Below are 13,824 nucleotides of genomic sequence, written 5' to 3'. Positions count from 1 at the left end.
TTCCTCCTGATGTTCCTGGGCTTCTTGTTTCTGATGGTCTGCTGCCTCTTTTGTTCCTGTAAATCACACAATACATATCTTAATATATGCAGCAAACAAGTTTGAAGACATAAATGAGCTAGACAGTGGTACTTTTATCTCATCGTAATACATTGACAGTTCATTTCTATTTCCTTAAATCTTCATTACTATTAGACTACAGAGGAGAGGTTTTGTTTTTTTTTCCAGGATGGAAAACATTCAAGGATTTTTTTAAACGTTTGTTTGCCTGAAGGGTTCCAGCCTCAGCAACCAGATTTCCTCTGTGGACAGGAACGGTCGGCCACTTCCATGGACTTCAAGGCCCGGCATTCCCAATGTCCGTGTCATTCAGGGCAAATTGATCCGTGCTGTTGTTCCTCACATTGGGGGATGGCTGCTGCACGTATGACGGGCTGTTGGTCGAGGAACCGCTGGAGCCTTTCATCAGCTCTGTTCCATCGCGTGCTGCCATCAGTCTTGAGCTCATCTACAGGCACTTCCCACTTCTTTTTCTGATTCTCTCCAGAGTGGTTTGCCACCGTGCGTCTGTCGAGAAGAGCCAGTGCTGCGACGCAGTCTCCCTGGAAGCCCGGCTGCGGCTGACAGGTTTGTCGCCCCTTGAGAGGCCAAGGTGAAGGAGTGAGCGAAGAACTTCACATGCAGGTATCCTGCTGACTGCATGACAACGATCATGTTGGACCCGTTGTCTGCCTCAACTACAAAGTTTTTTCCGCAATCCCCCACTTGTGTGCCGCTTTTGGAAGCAGGTTTACGATGTTTGCGCCAGTGTGACTTTTATGTGCGGCTCGTTTCTCCAATCCTCCGTGATAAGATGTGCGGTTAAAGTCACGTGTGAATCAACTGCCCGCGACGTCCACGCATCACACGTTCATGCAACTCTTTGTGCTGTTCGTGAAGTCTCCTGAACCTCAATCTTAACTTCTCTGTGCAGTTTGGGAAGCGGTGTGTCGGTGACATAGGGTGGCCATACGTCCGGATTTAGGCCGGACAGTCCGGAATTTAAATGCCTTGTCCGGCGTCCTGTGCAGCCTCAAGCCGGACGCTTATTTGTCCTCCTTTTTGGAGTTGCACTTGAAGGAAACGCTGCAAATCATCCAATGATGTAAGACTTTCAGTGATTGGTTTAAAATATGATTGGCTAAAAGCGGTGTCACTCAATTCCCTGATTTCTCATTGGTTGAAAATGTAAACAAGCCGCCCCCTGTTCCCATGTGTTAGCCGCTATGTCGTCTTGTTTCTAAATGTTAGCACGCCGAAAAGACGGACCTCATTCAACGCGGAATGGTCAAAGGAGCTTACATTCATAAGCAAAAGTAGCAAAGACGATCTGATGTGTCGCTGTGATGTGGACGTCAGCACACGTGCTGGAGCGGTATCTGAAACTGTTTTCCAAAGCAGATGGACCACTTGTGAATCTCAGGAAGGTCAGCTCCTACATTTTCTCCATCCCATGCAGCAACGCACACACAGAACGAGTCTTCTCAATGATGGCATCTGCATGGAGAAACGAGAGGAATCGTCTGGATGTGGACAGCGTTAAAGCAGAGCTCCAAGTTTGTGTCAACTTCACCTTTCCCTGCACAAGCATGTACCAGAAGTTCATTGGAAACAAAAAACTCTTGGATGCTGCCAGAAAAGGCCAGAAGTATTTCAGATAGAGGATCAATTATTTGGTGAGTACAATATTATCATCTTTTGTTTGTTACTTGTGTACTATATTTAATTAAACAAATATACACTTAACACTTGTAATGCAACATTTTGATTCTATGCATGGGCTTTATAGTTAAGAAAGGAACTTCTGCATGGGCTTTATGAAATGAATATGTACTAGATTTAAAACAATACAGATTTTTGAAGGTTGATAACAGTATTTTTGCTATGGTTTTAGTTGCAGTGCAGGCTTGGCTATGATGAACCTGAAGGTGCTGTTGTCTCCTGAGCTGCTGCAGCAGCTGAAGGTGGATTTTGCTGAGGGCTGAGGCCATAATAAAGAACAGGAAACTGAGAACAGGATACTGAGGACAAATCAGTTAAAATACAGGTGGACTGCTGCACTCACACATACATAAACACAAATATGTTACATTTTTTTACACATTTTTCAGGTCGATATTCACCTGTTACATGGTGTTTTTTCTCAGTCTTTTGTTGTTTACATAAAACAAATGTTCTTTATGGTTGTTAAGACCTGGGATGTGTATTTTTTGCATTAATTAATTTATTTTTTATGTCAATTTAATGCCAAATATGCTTTCAAAACATGTGCACTTGAGGATTTTTACTTATTTAAGAACTGGAATGTATTTTTTTTAACATTTATTTATTTTTATGTAAATTTATTATTTGCACATTTCAGACCATACATGTTCTGCTGTTCTGGCACTGCACTTTGAATGATGAATGTATTGAATAAATTCAAATAGTGTGAACAAAGACCTTTCACCTTTCACTTACACACAGACATACATCATGATATATGTTAGATAAAATTGTCTTGTGATGAACAGCGTACCTCAGAATCACTGTGGTATTGTAAATTATATTGTAGTGGGTAGTACACTAGAGTTGTATGTTGCGATTTTTCTTTTCTCACTAAATGCCGCAAAGTGTCCTCCTTTTTGGTGTTGTGGAAATGGCCACACGGCCTACGGTGACATCGCGCTGGGACGGAGTCACAGAGCAGGGCTCTAGCGTCTTTAGCATGTAGCCGAAGCCTTCGTTTTCCACAACAATTTAAGGCATGAATGTTTTCTTCTCCCCTTCCGCCCTTCGACTTCAACCCCCCCCCCCCTTCCCATATGAAGACAGCAGCAGCATGTAGTTGACTGAATAATTGATGTTATGTCCAGCATTGAAACGTTTTTTTAATAATAATGATAAAAGATCCATACTTACCTGTATCGACACAGCGTCGTCACGTAAAATATCGCGATACTATGCTGAATGCCCCGCCCCCCCATGTCTTCGCCATGATATTTTTGCCATATCTTATAGTTCTCTGACCAGTGTGTAGACCCTCAAGTCCTCACAAATACATTATTTTTTGAAATGGGGGAACATCATAATAAATCTTTAAAAACAGAAATTAAAGGCTCAATTGCCACCACTCCTCCTGGGGTGGTTTTATACCTGATACTTCCCACCAGAATTTTAGAACTGAAGAAGCTTCTTGGATGAGAGGCAAAACGTCTTCACGAGTCCAGTTGCCTAGTTTGACCTTTTTTTGAGGATTCAAATGACAACATCTATACATTCTAGTCAGTCGGTGTTTTGCTGACATTTGCTACTCTACAACACAACAAACCACATAGGGTCAGATTTGGAATAGCAGTAATTAGAGATAATTCATGTGGTCCTACTCATTGGAAAATATTCCATAATGTTTTCACACTAACAATAGCAACAGAAACCTGTCAGAGGCTAAAGATTCTAACTTTAGCTAGCGAAGTTAGAGAACGTTAGCTTAGCTGTCCAGTAGAAAAATGGTGATCAACATGGCTTCTCAACCTGCTTGGACCACCTTAGAAATGCTGAACCAACACCCTGACCCTTGTTTTGCTCTTTGTCGGTCAATTGGAGAAATATTTTAGCAAAATTAGACAGTTTTTATGAGGGCCATTTTTTTGTTTCCATTAACACTGGGAGACAGCTATTAGATTTTAAGATCTGGGGACAAAGCGAGTATTTGTAGATTCCCATTTTGGCTCTGGAAAAAACAACCTACCGAACCACTTACCTGTTCATGATTAGAAAACAGAGAGCTATTAACAGTGTGAATTACAACATTTCAATTTAACAAAATTCTAATTTCATTTCGTCATAGAATTTTTTTCCATCTGACATTTATGCAGCTTTGCTGTATCTAAATTCGATGAAATTCTCCTTAATTTCTGACTCATCATACAGGCAAGCCTAGTTAAACCTCCAGAGTCGTTGCTCCAGAGTGTTCCACCGTGGTACCTGCCAACCAATCAACCCCATCAGTGTGAACTAATCACCCCAGGGCCAGAGTGGACACACCAATGGAGATCCTTGTGTTCGAACATGGTGTTGAACAAACTGTGACTCGCACAGAAGTACAACAACTTAACACCACTTGGTTTAGGTCAGGCCTGATGTTCCTCTTAATTATGCCTCTCCAGGTCACTCCGTCATTGGCCACGTCAGTATTGAAGTCCCCCACTAGGACAATGGAGTCCTCAGTTGGGGGGCACAGAGCAACAAACACCACCCACTTCCATATGTTTGAAGGTAGAAAACAGGAATTACATCATGACTCCTTTATAATTAAACAATCCAATACAAAATGATGAATATCAGGGTTTTTTTTTTTATAAATAACAATTTACAAAATTCACATACATTCACAAACACTGAACTATTAATGGACATCGGACACCAAATGAAAAGTTCCATGTTGTCCTTCTGGTCAAAGATGAAGAAAATGGGGCCCTGACTTTGTCCCCTCCCCTTCGTTCCCCTCATATGTGGCCAGGTCAGGCCAGGTGTTGTCTCCCTCCATCTTTGGTATCCTGGGTTGGACTGTGAGCCCCAGGAAGAGGTGTCTGCTGGGCTCAGCTCCACAAAGGCCTGGTGAAAGTCCTCCATCACTGGTGCTTCCTTTTTTAGAAATGAAATACAATGGAAATTCATGAAGACAACCTTCTAATAATGATAATAGACTGGATCTGTTCTGGTTGTCACATACACATCTCAGCAGTCCAGTCCAAAAGGGGGAAATTAGGTAGATTATTCATTCAGACATATTCAAACTTTCACAGGTCCAGCCCTAAAATCTCTTACCTGGTCCTTTTAGTGAAGAGGTTTTCCATGTCCGTCTCTCTGAGCTGCCTCCCAGACCAGGACCCTTGAGCCTGCTGCAGGTGTTGAGCCAAAGCTCTCACAGCTAAAACAGGGTCCTGGGTTTCCTGAGACTTGGGACATGGCTGGAACTTTTCAGAAGCTCGATCTCCTTCTTCAGGTCGAGCAACTGTTTCCTGTGAGCAGAGGGTTTCACCTTCATCCTCTCTTGCTCTTGTCGAGCCTGGATTTGTGCCAGCCTCAACGCAGATGCTGCCTCAGCACGTTCGGCTTCCTTCAGCCGCGCTTCTCCGTGCTGATACATTTCAGCAGCCTCCTGGCTAAGTTTCTCCCCCTCCTTGGCTTTTTTCATGACCTCCAGGGCCATGTTTGTCACGCTCTCTTTCTCTCTGTCCAGCTCCTCTCTCTGTTGCTTCAGAGTCTCTCTCTCCTGTGCCACAACCATCTCCTTCTCTCTCAGCTCTTCAGCACGACGCCTCAGTCCCTCTTGTTCCTGTGCCACTCTGCTGGCCTCTTGTTCAGCCTTCTGACGTCTTTCCTTTTCCTTGGCATGGAAGTTCTTCCAGTCTTCTGCCAGCTTCCTCTTCTCCTCTGCCCAGTCTTGCATCACTGTCCTGTACTCTGCTGTCACTTCTCCAAGCTGCTGCTCACTTTCACACAGCTGAGCTTTCACTTTTTCCAACTGGGCGGAGACATCGTTGCAGGTCTCACGCAGTTGTGTGTTGCTCTGGGCTGCCGACTCCTCAAGACACTTCACATTAGCCTTGTGTGTCATTTCCAAGACTTCTACGTCCTTTCTATGCTGCTGCTGGACACTCTGGAGCAACGTCTGGCTCTGGTCTCGCTCCAGTTGCAGAGCTTTTACCAGTTCCTCCAGCTGGAGGATACGAGCCTGATCCACTTGTCGCTGTTCAGTCAGTTCCGTGAGCTTCGACTGCATCAGCTGCTGTTGTTCTAACAGCTGCTGCAGATTGAAACAGCTTTGTCCTGGAACTGCTCCCTGGGCGTTCTTTCCTGTGGCAGGAGAGGCGTGATTGGTTGGGCTGGGTTGTTGGTGGTTGTTGAGGAAAGGAAGAGGCTTTGTTTGTTTGGCCGTGTGTGTGGAGGTCTCCTGGAGGAACTCTCCGGCATCGCTGGCAAGGAATTCTTCCAGCCGGTGTCTTGTATTGCGGGATCGAGTAGAGGTGTTGTGTCTTGGTGCTTTGTCTTGGCCGACAGTCTTCCGGCAGGGAACGATCCCTGCAGGGGTAGCAGGGGACTGACCAGGTCCACTTGTAGGGTTGTCATTTGACAGAGTCTTCTCTGAGCCACCCTGACTCCATTTTCCTGGCAGTTTTTCTTCATCCTTAAATAAACTATGAATGAACTCATCTGAAGCTGTCAGACTTTCAGATCCCTTCTGGTTGTTCGTAGCAGGCTTGTTGGGGCTCATCTGGAAGCCACTTCGTCCAGTATTCTGAAAATAAGTTAAAGAAGGACAATAAACACTCACTGCTTGAACAGACTGCATAAATATTATTTGTAACGAGTATATTTCACTTAAAGTACACTTCAATAAACGAGATGTTAGCGAGAACAAATAGGATGTTGCTTTTTCTCCAGGTATCTTTGTCTGTCTGCTAACATGGGGGTGTAAATGGGTCAGAATTACCGGGCGCAGCTGCCCTGGCAGATTCAGCTTGTCTTCTCCGTCCTCTCTCACTTGTCCTCTGGAGACCTCTGGCTTTGTTTGTTTGGCCGTGTGTGTGGAGGTCTCCTGGAGGAACTCTCTGGCATCGCTGGCAAGGAATTCTTCCAGTCGGTCTCTTTTGTTGAGGGATCGAGTGGAGGTGCTGGGTCTTGGTTCTTTGTCTTGGCTGAACACACTGTCATCATCCATCTTAAATCTGACAGTCTTCCGGCGGGGAAGGATCCCTGCAGGGGTTGCAGGGGACTGACCAGGTCCAGTTGTGGGGTTGTCGTTTGTCAGGGTCTTCTCTGAGCCACCCTGACTCCATTTTCCGTTTCCTGGTTCTGCTATTTTTTCATCATCCTTAAACAAATTATGAACAAACTCATCTAAGGATGATAGACTTTCAGATCCTTTGTTCTTGTCCTTCATAGCAGGCTTGTTGCTGCTCAGCTGGAAGCCATTTAATGCAGTATCCTGAAATGAATTAAATAATGTAAGTTAACAGTAATAACATAAAAAGAACTGTATTCTTTGTGTGTGTGTGTGTGTGTGTGTGTGTGTGTGTGTGTATGGGTCAGTAATTACCGGGCACTGCTTCACTGTCAGATTCTTCAGCTGAGGCTTGATTGTCTGCTGTTGTCCAGCAAAAACCTCTTCGGTTTTCTTCCCTCTGTCAGGGGTGGGTTGCTGGTGGGTGTGGCTTAATGGACCCACATGTTCTCCCAGGCCTTGAGCCTTGTCCTTGAGGCCTGGCCTGTCAGCGCTGGCTGACTTGTCTTCCTGAGGCTGTTTCTTAAGGCTTTTGAAGACCTTCTGTTTCACGTGGCTCTCAGGTTTTGTGGACCTTGTGGAATTCTCATTCTCAGGTCGAGTGGAAGTGTTGGCTTTTGAACCTGAAACACGAAACAGCCTATCAAGTAATTCTTTATTGGGACCTCCAGGTCCTCTCTTCTTGCTGCCTTTGGACATGTTGAAACTTTGAATCAGTTGCCTTCAAAGTTGTGTGAGGAACTGTTGATCCTGCATTTCTGGATCCGTTGTCTCATACATGACATCACAACATCAGAGGTTTTGCTGTCACCTGCCAAGTCAGTCTGTGATGTCGTCTGTCATTTTTCTTCACTGACAAATCACTGCCAGTGATGAGTCAGCAAATTCTGACACAGATGTCTCACCGTTTTGGTGAAGTAATGCAGCGTTTTAAATAACGGAGTTGAAGCAGTAACTGATTTACTTTTTTTGGTCCCTTTTTCTCTCTCTTGATCCTCTGATGGTTTTGATAAACGCCAGTAAAGTTTCTCTTCGGTCTCTGACGTCCTCGACCCTGGAGTGCAGATCCAGGCTCATTCATTTTTCCCTGTCCCAACTGTGTGACACCATCATACCAGTTTATCTCAAGCTTTAATGTTGCTGGACCACATGTGAACACATAAATCTGACATTGAACAAGCCGTCCCCAGTGTAATTATATGTGTGAATAATATGTGACAATAACTTTCTTTAACACCTTTAACAAGTGGAGTCTGCGTATCTTCCCTGTGCCTGCAGTGAATGAAGTGATTTATGAGAGTGGTAAATATAATCTATGCAAACTGTATAAAATTAACTCGATTATTGTAGTCAGCCAAGGAATTACAAAGTTATGGGTAAATTTGACCTCTTCACGAATATTAACAATTGTTCGTGGAAAAATAGGGGAAAATATCCCCCAAAGTCACGAGTGCTGTGCTCCAAATTGCGCATGTGTCAGACTGCGTTTTTTTCAGCGAGCAGGACAGAGACCTGACTGATACCTTCCTGTTGCTCCCGCTGCTGTCGAGCTGCAGAAGTGAAGGTAGCTATTTCCATACGGCTATTGCTGTGGATAGCGTGAATGCAAGTGGTACATCATGAAATGATGAAATATGCCTCTTCACTTGTGTTCGGCGTGCATCTGTGTTACGTGCCATGACTTGAAGCGAACGTTTGAATCCGTCCCTGGCGGCACCATGGCTGGTTTGCCCGGACAAGTCGCTGCATGGAGAAACAAACATAACTCAGGGCTCTCAAGTTTTGTGAGATTTTACCGGCCACGACGGGGATTTTGTTGAGGTGGGGATGGATGTCTGACAAACGACGCATAAATTCATTCAAACTAAAATATTTATTGACTTTTTACTGTGTGTTCACACCTAACGCGAATTCGCACGAACAGTTTCCATTCAAAGTCTATGCAAATGCGCGAATGATGCGAATTTTCAGTCGAGCAGGTGCGAATGAGGTTGCGAATTCACGAGGCGAAATATTAGCCATTTGCGCAAGTTGAAAATATTGAACTTTGGCGAAAAATTCGCGTCAAGACAGCCAATCAGCTTCGAGGATGTCCCAATGTCTGCTGACTGTGACTAACAAGATGGCGGACAAGCTGATTGTGGCAATGTGTGGAAAACCAGGTGCTATATGACACTACGTATCAAAATGACAAGAACCAGTTGAATAAATTGGTGTCCATTCGTGAAATTCTGTCACCGATCCTAGCTGGCAGGTTGTCAAACTGGCCAGTCGTCATCCAAAAATACCGCTTGAAGCGGCGGTTATCCACACGGAGCCCCTGGAGGAGCTCGGTTCACTGAGCGGTGAAGTTCACCGAGCTGAGCTCGCCTCTACATGGTGTTGATAACCCAGATACCACAGCGTTTAGTTTTCCGACGTATTTCTGCCTTCCACGGCAGGTACAACGCAACAGTTCTGTGAATATTCATGGTGAAATGACGGAAAGAAACGTTGCAGGAAATACTTGTTACTTGGGCAGGAGAGCAAATTAGCGTATTTGCGTGAATGACGCGATGCGAAATTCACATTCGCATTTGGTGTGAAAACGGCGTTACATTTCACATGAGCATTTTGCTGCTTGTGTATGTGTGTTAATTCAGTGTGTGTGTGTGTGTGTTAATTGTAAGAGTTTGTGGCTTGCTTTGAGGCCTTTAGGTCAGGGGTTGGTGGCTCCTGCTTGTAACACTGGCTCTAAACCAACCATTTCTTGGTCTTGTTTAGACCAACCATGGAGAACACCCTCCCAGCATCAGCATTTTAATGTGGGAGGACAAGCACAGATGTGGCGATCTTTGAAAGCCTTCCATACTGCCTCAAACCGCTCACCTTTAAAAAAAACTAACCAAGAGTGTCTATTGCTCCAATGCTTAGCTTTTCTTATGTTTTATTGATTATACACATGGTGTTGCATAATATTTCTCCCCTTGCTCTTTGTTGAGGAAGTACTCCCCCACAACTCCTCAACATTGATGGTGGCAGGTTCTTTGGGCATGGGGATGTCCATGAGCTGGTCGTCCAGGAACTCCTCGCTCACTTTATCCTGTTCCTGTGGCCCATGGAACGGAAGTAGTTCCAGAAATTTAAAAAAAAAAAAATAAATCACCATGTGTGAAGAATGAATGAATTTTTTTTGTGACCATGATAAAAATTGAACTGAATACTTAACGTATTAAATATGTGAAATCCTGGAAAATGTGGAGACCCTTGCCTGTCTACAAAGTAGAGGCATCTTCCTCGCCACACTCATTCCTCTGCTGGACATCAACAAATCCAGCATGTCTCAGAAGGGCCTCATTGAAGGGGGGTTCTTGAGTCCATACTCCACTGCCCGTACTAACTGTAACTAACCCAAACCCTAAAAAAACTTAAAAACAACTTTATTTCATTCGATTTTATTCATTAACAACATCTCTTCACACATTTCATACACACTCATTCCACAACCATGTCATTGATGTTTATTGCTCCAGAAAACACATTGGCAATCTTGGATGGCTTTGATGAACGCCAATGGGGACACAGAGGCATTTTTTAGGATGGATGACATCCATGTGGCTGTCCGTCCTGCCTATCTGGATGACAGTCACGACATGTCGTTCAAATACGACACCGATGGAGTGGTTTTGGAGATAAATAAACTCCATATGCTTCAGGCAAGACTCCACTTCCTCTTTCTACCTGAGTTTTTGCCACAGGGCTCTCAGAGACAATGGCCAGTGTTAAAAAAGCATATTCACTTACAAGAGTATTCGGCTAGAGTGCTTAAAGAGTGGAAAAATGCGCATGGGGTCCTGTTGGCCTACGTTGATGGGGGTAAATCTTTCCTTATCTGAATCAGTACGAGTTATTGATATTAACTTTTATTGGTAATTATCAGGTCTTACCTACGAGCAATTAAGAGATAATTTTTACCCAATTTTATTAAGTAGCTGTTGAATATACACATAAATGTGTGGTAAATTTGAATTTAAATGTCCAAAGGCGACAAGAAGAGAGGACCTGGAGGTCCCAATAAAGAATTACTAGATAGGCTGTTTCGTGTTTCAGGTTCAAAATCCAAATCTTCCACTCGACCTGAGAATGAGAATTCCACAACAAGCCTGCTATGAACGACCAGAAAGGATCTGAAAGTCTGTCAGCTTCAGATGAGTTCATTCATGGTTTATTTAAGGATGATGGAAAAACTGCCAGGAAAATGGAGTCAGGGTGGCTCAGAGAAGACTCTGTCAAACGACAACCCCACAAATGGACCTGGTCAGTCCCCTGCTACCCCTGCGGGGATCGTTCCCCGCAGGAAGACTGTCAGATTTAAGATGGATAATGACAGTGTGTTCGGCCAAGAGAAAACACCAAGACCCAACACCCCTACTCGATCCCGCAATACAAGAGACCGGCTGGAGGAATTCCTTGCCAGCGATGCCAGACAGTTCCTCCAGGAGACCTCCACACACACGGCCAAACAATCAAAGCCAGAGGTCTCCAGAGGACAAGTGACAGAGGACGGAGAAGACAAGCTGTTTGGAGCTGACAGACCAGGCCTCAAGGGTCATGAGGAGAGAGAGGACAAATAGACAGCAAGAATATTTGGACCGAAAAATACGCCGTCCAAGAGAGAGGACAACACTCTTCCGTTCCTCAACAACCACCAACAACACAGCCCAACCAATCATGCCTCTCCTGCCACAGGAAAGAACACCCAGGGAGCAGTTCCAGGACAAAGCTGTTTAAATCTGCAGCAGCTGTTAGAACAACAGCAGCTGATGCAGTCAAAGCTCACGGAACTGACTGAACAGCGACAAGTGGATCAGGCTCGTATCCTCCAGCTGGAGGAACTGGTAAAAGCTCTGCAACTGGAGCGAGACCAGAGCCAGACGTTGCTCCAGAGTGTCCAGCAGCAGCATAGAAAGGACGTAGAAGTCTTGGAAATGACACACAAGGCTAATGTGAAGTGTCTTGAGGAGTCGGCAGCCCAGAGCAACACACAACTGCGTGAGACCTGCAACGATGTCTCCGCCCAGTTGGAAAAAGTGAAAGCTCAGCTGTGTGAAAGTGAGCAGCAGCTTGGAGAAGTGACAGCAGAGTACAGGACAGTGATGCAAGACTGGGCAGAGGAGAAGAGGAAGCTGGCAGAAGACTGGAAGAACTTCCATGCCAAGGAAAAGGAAAGACGTCAGAAGGCTGAACAAGAGGCCAGCAGAGTGGCACAGGAACAAGAGGGACTGAGGCGTCGTGCTGAAGAGCTGAGAGAGAAGGAGATGGTTGTGGCACAGGAGAGAGAGACTCTGAAGCAACAGAGAGAGGAGCTGGACAGAGAGAAAGAGAGCGTGACAAACATGGCCCTGGAGGTCATGAAAAAAGCCAAGGAGGGGGAGAAACTAAGCCAGGAGGCTGCTGAAATGTATCAGCACGGAGAAGCGCGGCTGAAGGAAGCCGAACGTGCTGAGGCAGCATCTGCGTTGAGGCTGGCACAAATCCAGGCTCGACAAGAGCAAGAGAGGATGAAGGTGAAACCCTCTGCTCACAGGAAACAGTTGCTCGACCTGAAGAAGGAGATCGAGCTTCTGAAAAGTTCCAGCCATGTCCCAAGTCTCAGGAAACCCAGGACCCTGTTTTAGCTGTGAGAGCTTTGGCTCAACACCTGCAGCAGGCTCAAGGGTCCTGGTCTGGGAGGCAGCTCAGAGAGACGGACATGGAAAACCTCTTCACTAAAAGGACCAGGTAAGAGATTTTAAGGCTGGACCTGTGAAAGTTTGAATATGTCTGAATGAATAATCTACCTAATTTCCCCCTTTTGGACTGGACTGCTGAGATGTGTATGTGACAACCAGAACAGATCCAGTCTATTATCATTATTAGAAGGTTGTCTTCATGAATTTCCATTGTATTTCATTTCTAAAAAAGGAAGCACCAGTGATGGAGGACTTTCACCAGGCCTTTGTGGAGCTGAGCCCAGCAGACACCTCTTCCTGGGGCTCACAGTCCAACCCAGGATACCAAAGATGGAGCCAGACAACACCTGGCCTGACGTGGCCACATATGAGGGGAACGAAGGGGAGGGGACAAAGTCAGGGCCCCATTTTCTTCATCTTTGACCAGAAGGACAACATGGAACTTTTCATTTGGTGTCCGATGTCCATTAATAGTTCAGTGTTTGTGAATGTATGTGAAATTTTGTAAATTGTTATTTATTAAAAAAAAACAACCCTGATATTCATCATTTTGTATTGGATTGTTTAATTATAAAGGAGTCATGATGTAATTCCTGTTTTCTACCTTCAAACATATGGAAGTGGTTGTGTTTGTTGATGGGGGTCTATATTCTCAACACAGCTCTGAGTGGTTCGTGCTGATCCAGAGTCAGTATTTATTAGATCAGCTTCTCCACTCCAAAAGATCCTCAGATTTTTTTTTTCCACTGAAGAAATGTGATTTAGTAGAAATCACTTGTTTGATCTGAGCCTCAAAACATACATGACATCAATCGTACTCATGAAGTACTGATATCAGTTCAGTTGTTTCTTAAGAATAGAAAACTCTTGAACAGGGGACCTGCATGGATCAAAACCAATCCGTGCATCCAACATTTTAATATTTGTGAAACCAATGCAAAGAAAACCAAGCACTTTCAAGGGGATGTGAACGTAACGTGGACGGCGACTGTTTCTGCACTGATGTCTTTTTTTTTGGACACTTTTTGATGTGAAAACATTTTAGACCTTTTGGGTAAAACATGAACTTTGCCTGACACCCACGAATGTATTTGTGAAACTTTTATTCTATTTGTGAAAATGCCAAAGGGGATATTCCTCCATTTCTGTTGTATTCCTAGACCTCATAAAACCAGGTCCAGATGAAAAACCACTGCACCTAGACTTGTCAAATCTGGACTGGATTATCCTGCAGAGGTGGTAGACTCATTAAAAGACAGTCTCTGATTCGTGAAACCTTTATTTGATGTGTGAAAATGCAATAAA

General features: G+C 44.6%; 2 protein-coding genes across 4 annotated transcripts; one reads left to right on the top strand and one right to left on the bottom strand.

The window, feature by feature from the left end:
* Positions 1 to 4,344: 4,344 nt before the first annotated feature.
* Positions 4,345 to 7,851, bottom strand: LOC147249021 (uncharacterized). Of its 3 annotated transcripts, none has more exons than XR_015119561.1 (3): positions 7,124 to 7,850; positions 4,849 to 7,012; positions 4,347 to 4,665 (listed from the first exon to the last, which is right to left on the bottom strand). XR_015119561.1 is itself a non-coding variant. In XM_086227209.1 (3 exons), exons 1-3 carry the CDS (start codon positions 7,505 to 7,507, stop codon positions 4,952 to 4,954), a joined length of 2,250 nt encoding a protein of 749 aa, XP_086083335.1. In that variant the 5' UTR covers positions 7,508 to 7,835; the 3' UTR covers positions 4,348 to 4,951. The 3 variants fall into 3 exon arrangements, 2 of the variants coding, with proteins under 2 accessions (XP_086083334.1, XP_086083335.1); XM_086227209.1 differs by having other exon boundaries at positions 4,348 to 6,322; positions 6,518 to 7,012; positions 7,124 to 7,835; XM_086227208.1 differs by having other exon boundaries at positions 4,345 to 7,012; positions 7,124 to 7,851.
* Positions 7,852 to 11,565: 3,714 nt separating this feature from the next.
* Positions 11,566 to 12,903, top strand: LOC147249020 (uncharacterized). The gene is made up of 2 exons (XM_086226742.1): positions 11,566 to 12,568; positions 12,752 to 12,903. Exon 1 carries the CDS (start codon positions 11,611 to 11,613, stop codon positions 12,463 to 12,465), a length of 855 nt encoding a protein of 284 aa, XP_086082868.1. The 5' UTR covers positions 11,566 to 11,610; the 3' UTR covers positions 12,466 to 12,568; positions 12,752 to 12,903.
* Positions 12,904 to 13,824: the final 921 nt, after the last annotated feature.

Source organism: Aulostomus chinensis, chromosome 15 (genome assembly GCF_037954235.1).
Source record: "Aulostomus chinensis isolate RoL2024-O1b breed Wild chromosome 15, RoL_Achi_v1.0, whole genome shotgun sequence".
In the NCBI taxonomy this organism is placed as follows: domain Eukaryota; kingdom Metazoa; phylum Chordata; class Actinopteri; order Syngnathiformes; family Aulostomidae; genus Aulostomus; species Aulostomus chinensis.
This window is presented reverse-complemented; position numbering and strand designations above follow the sequence as displayed.

Excerpts from the sequence above, each read along its gene's own strand:
- LOC147249021 (XM_086227208.1), bottom strand. The coding sequence starts at position 7,507 with ATGTCCAAAGGCAGCAAGAAGAGAGGACCTGGAGGTCCCAATAAAGAA. Across the intron at positions 7,013-7,123 it reads TGACAGTGAAGCAGTGCCCG|GATACTGCATTAAATGGCTT; the intron begins GTAATTACTGAC and ends AATTCATTTCAG.
- LOC147249020 (XM_086226742.1), top strand. The coding sequence starts at position 11,611 with ATGCAGTCAAAGCTCACGGAACTGACTGAACAGCGACAAGTGGATCAG.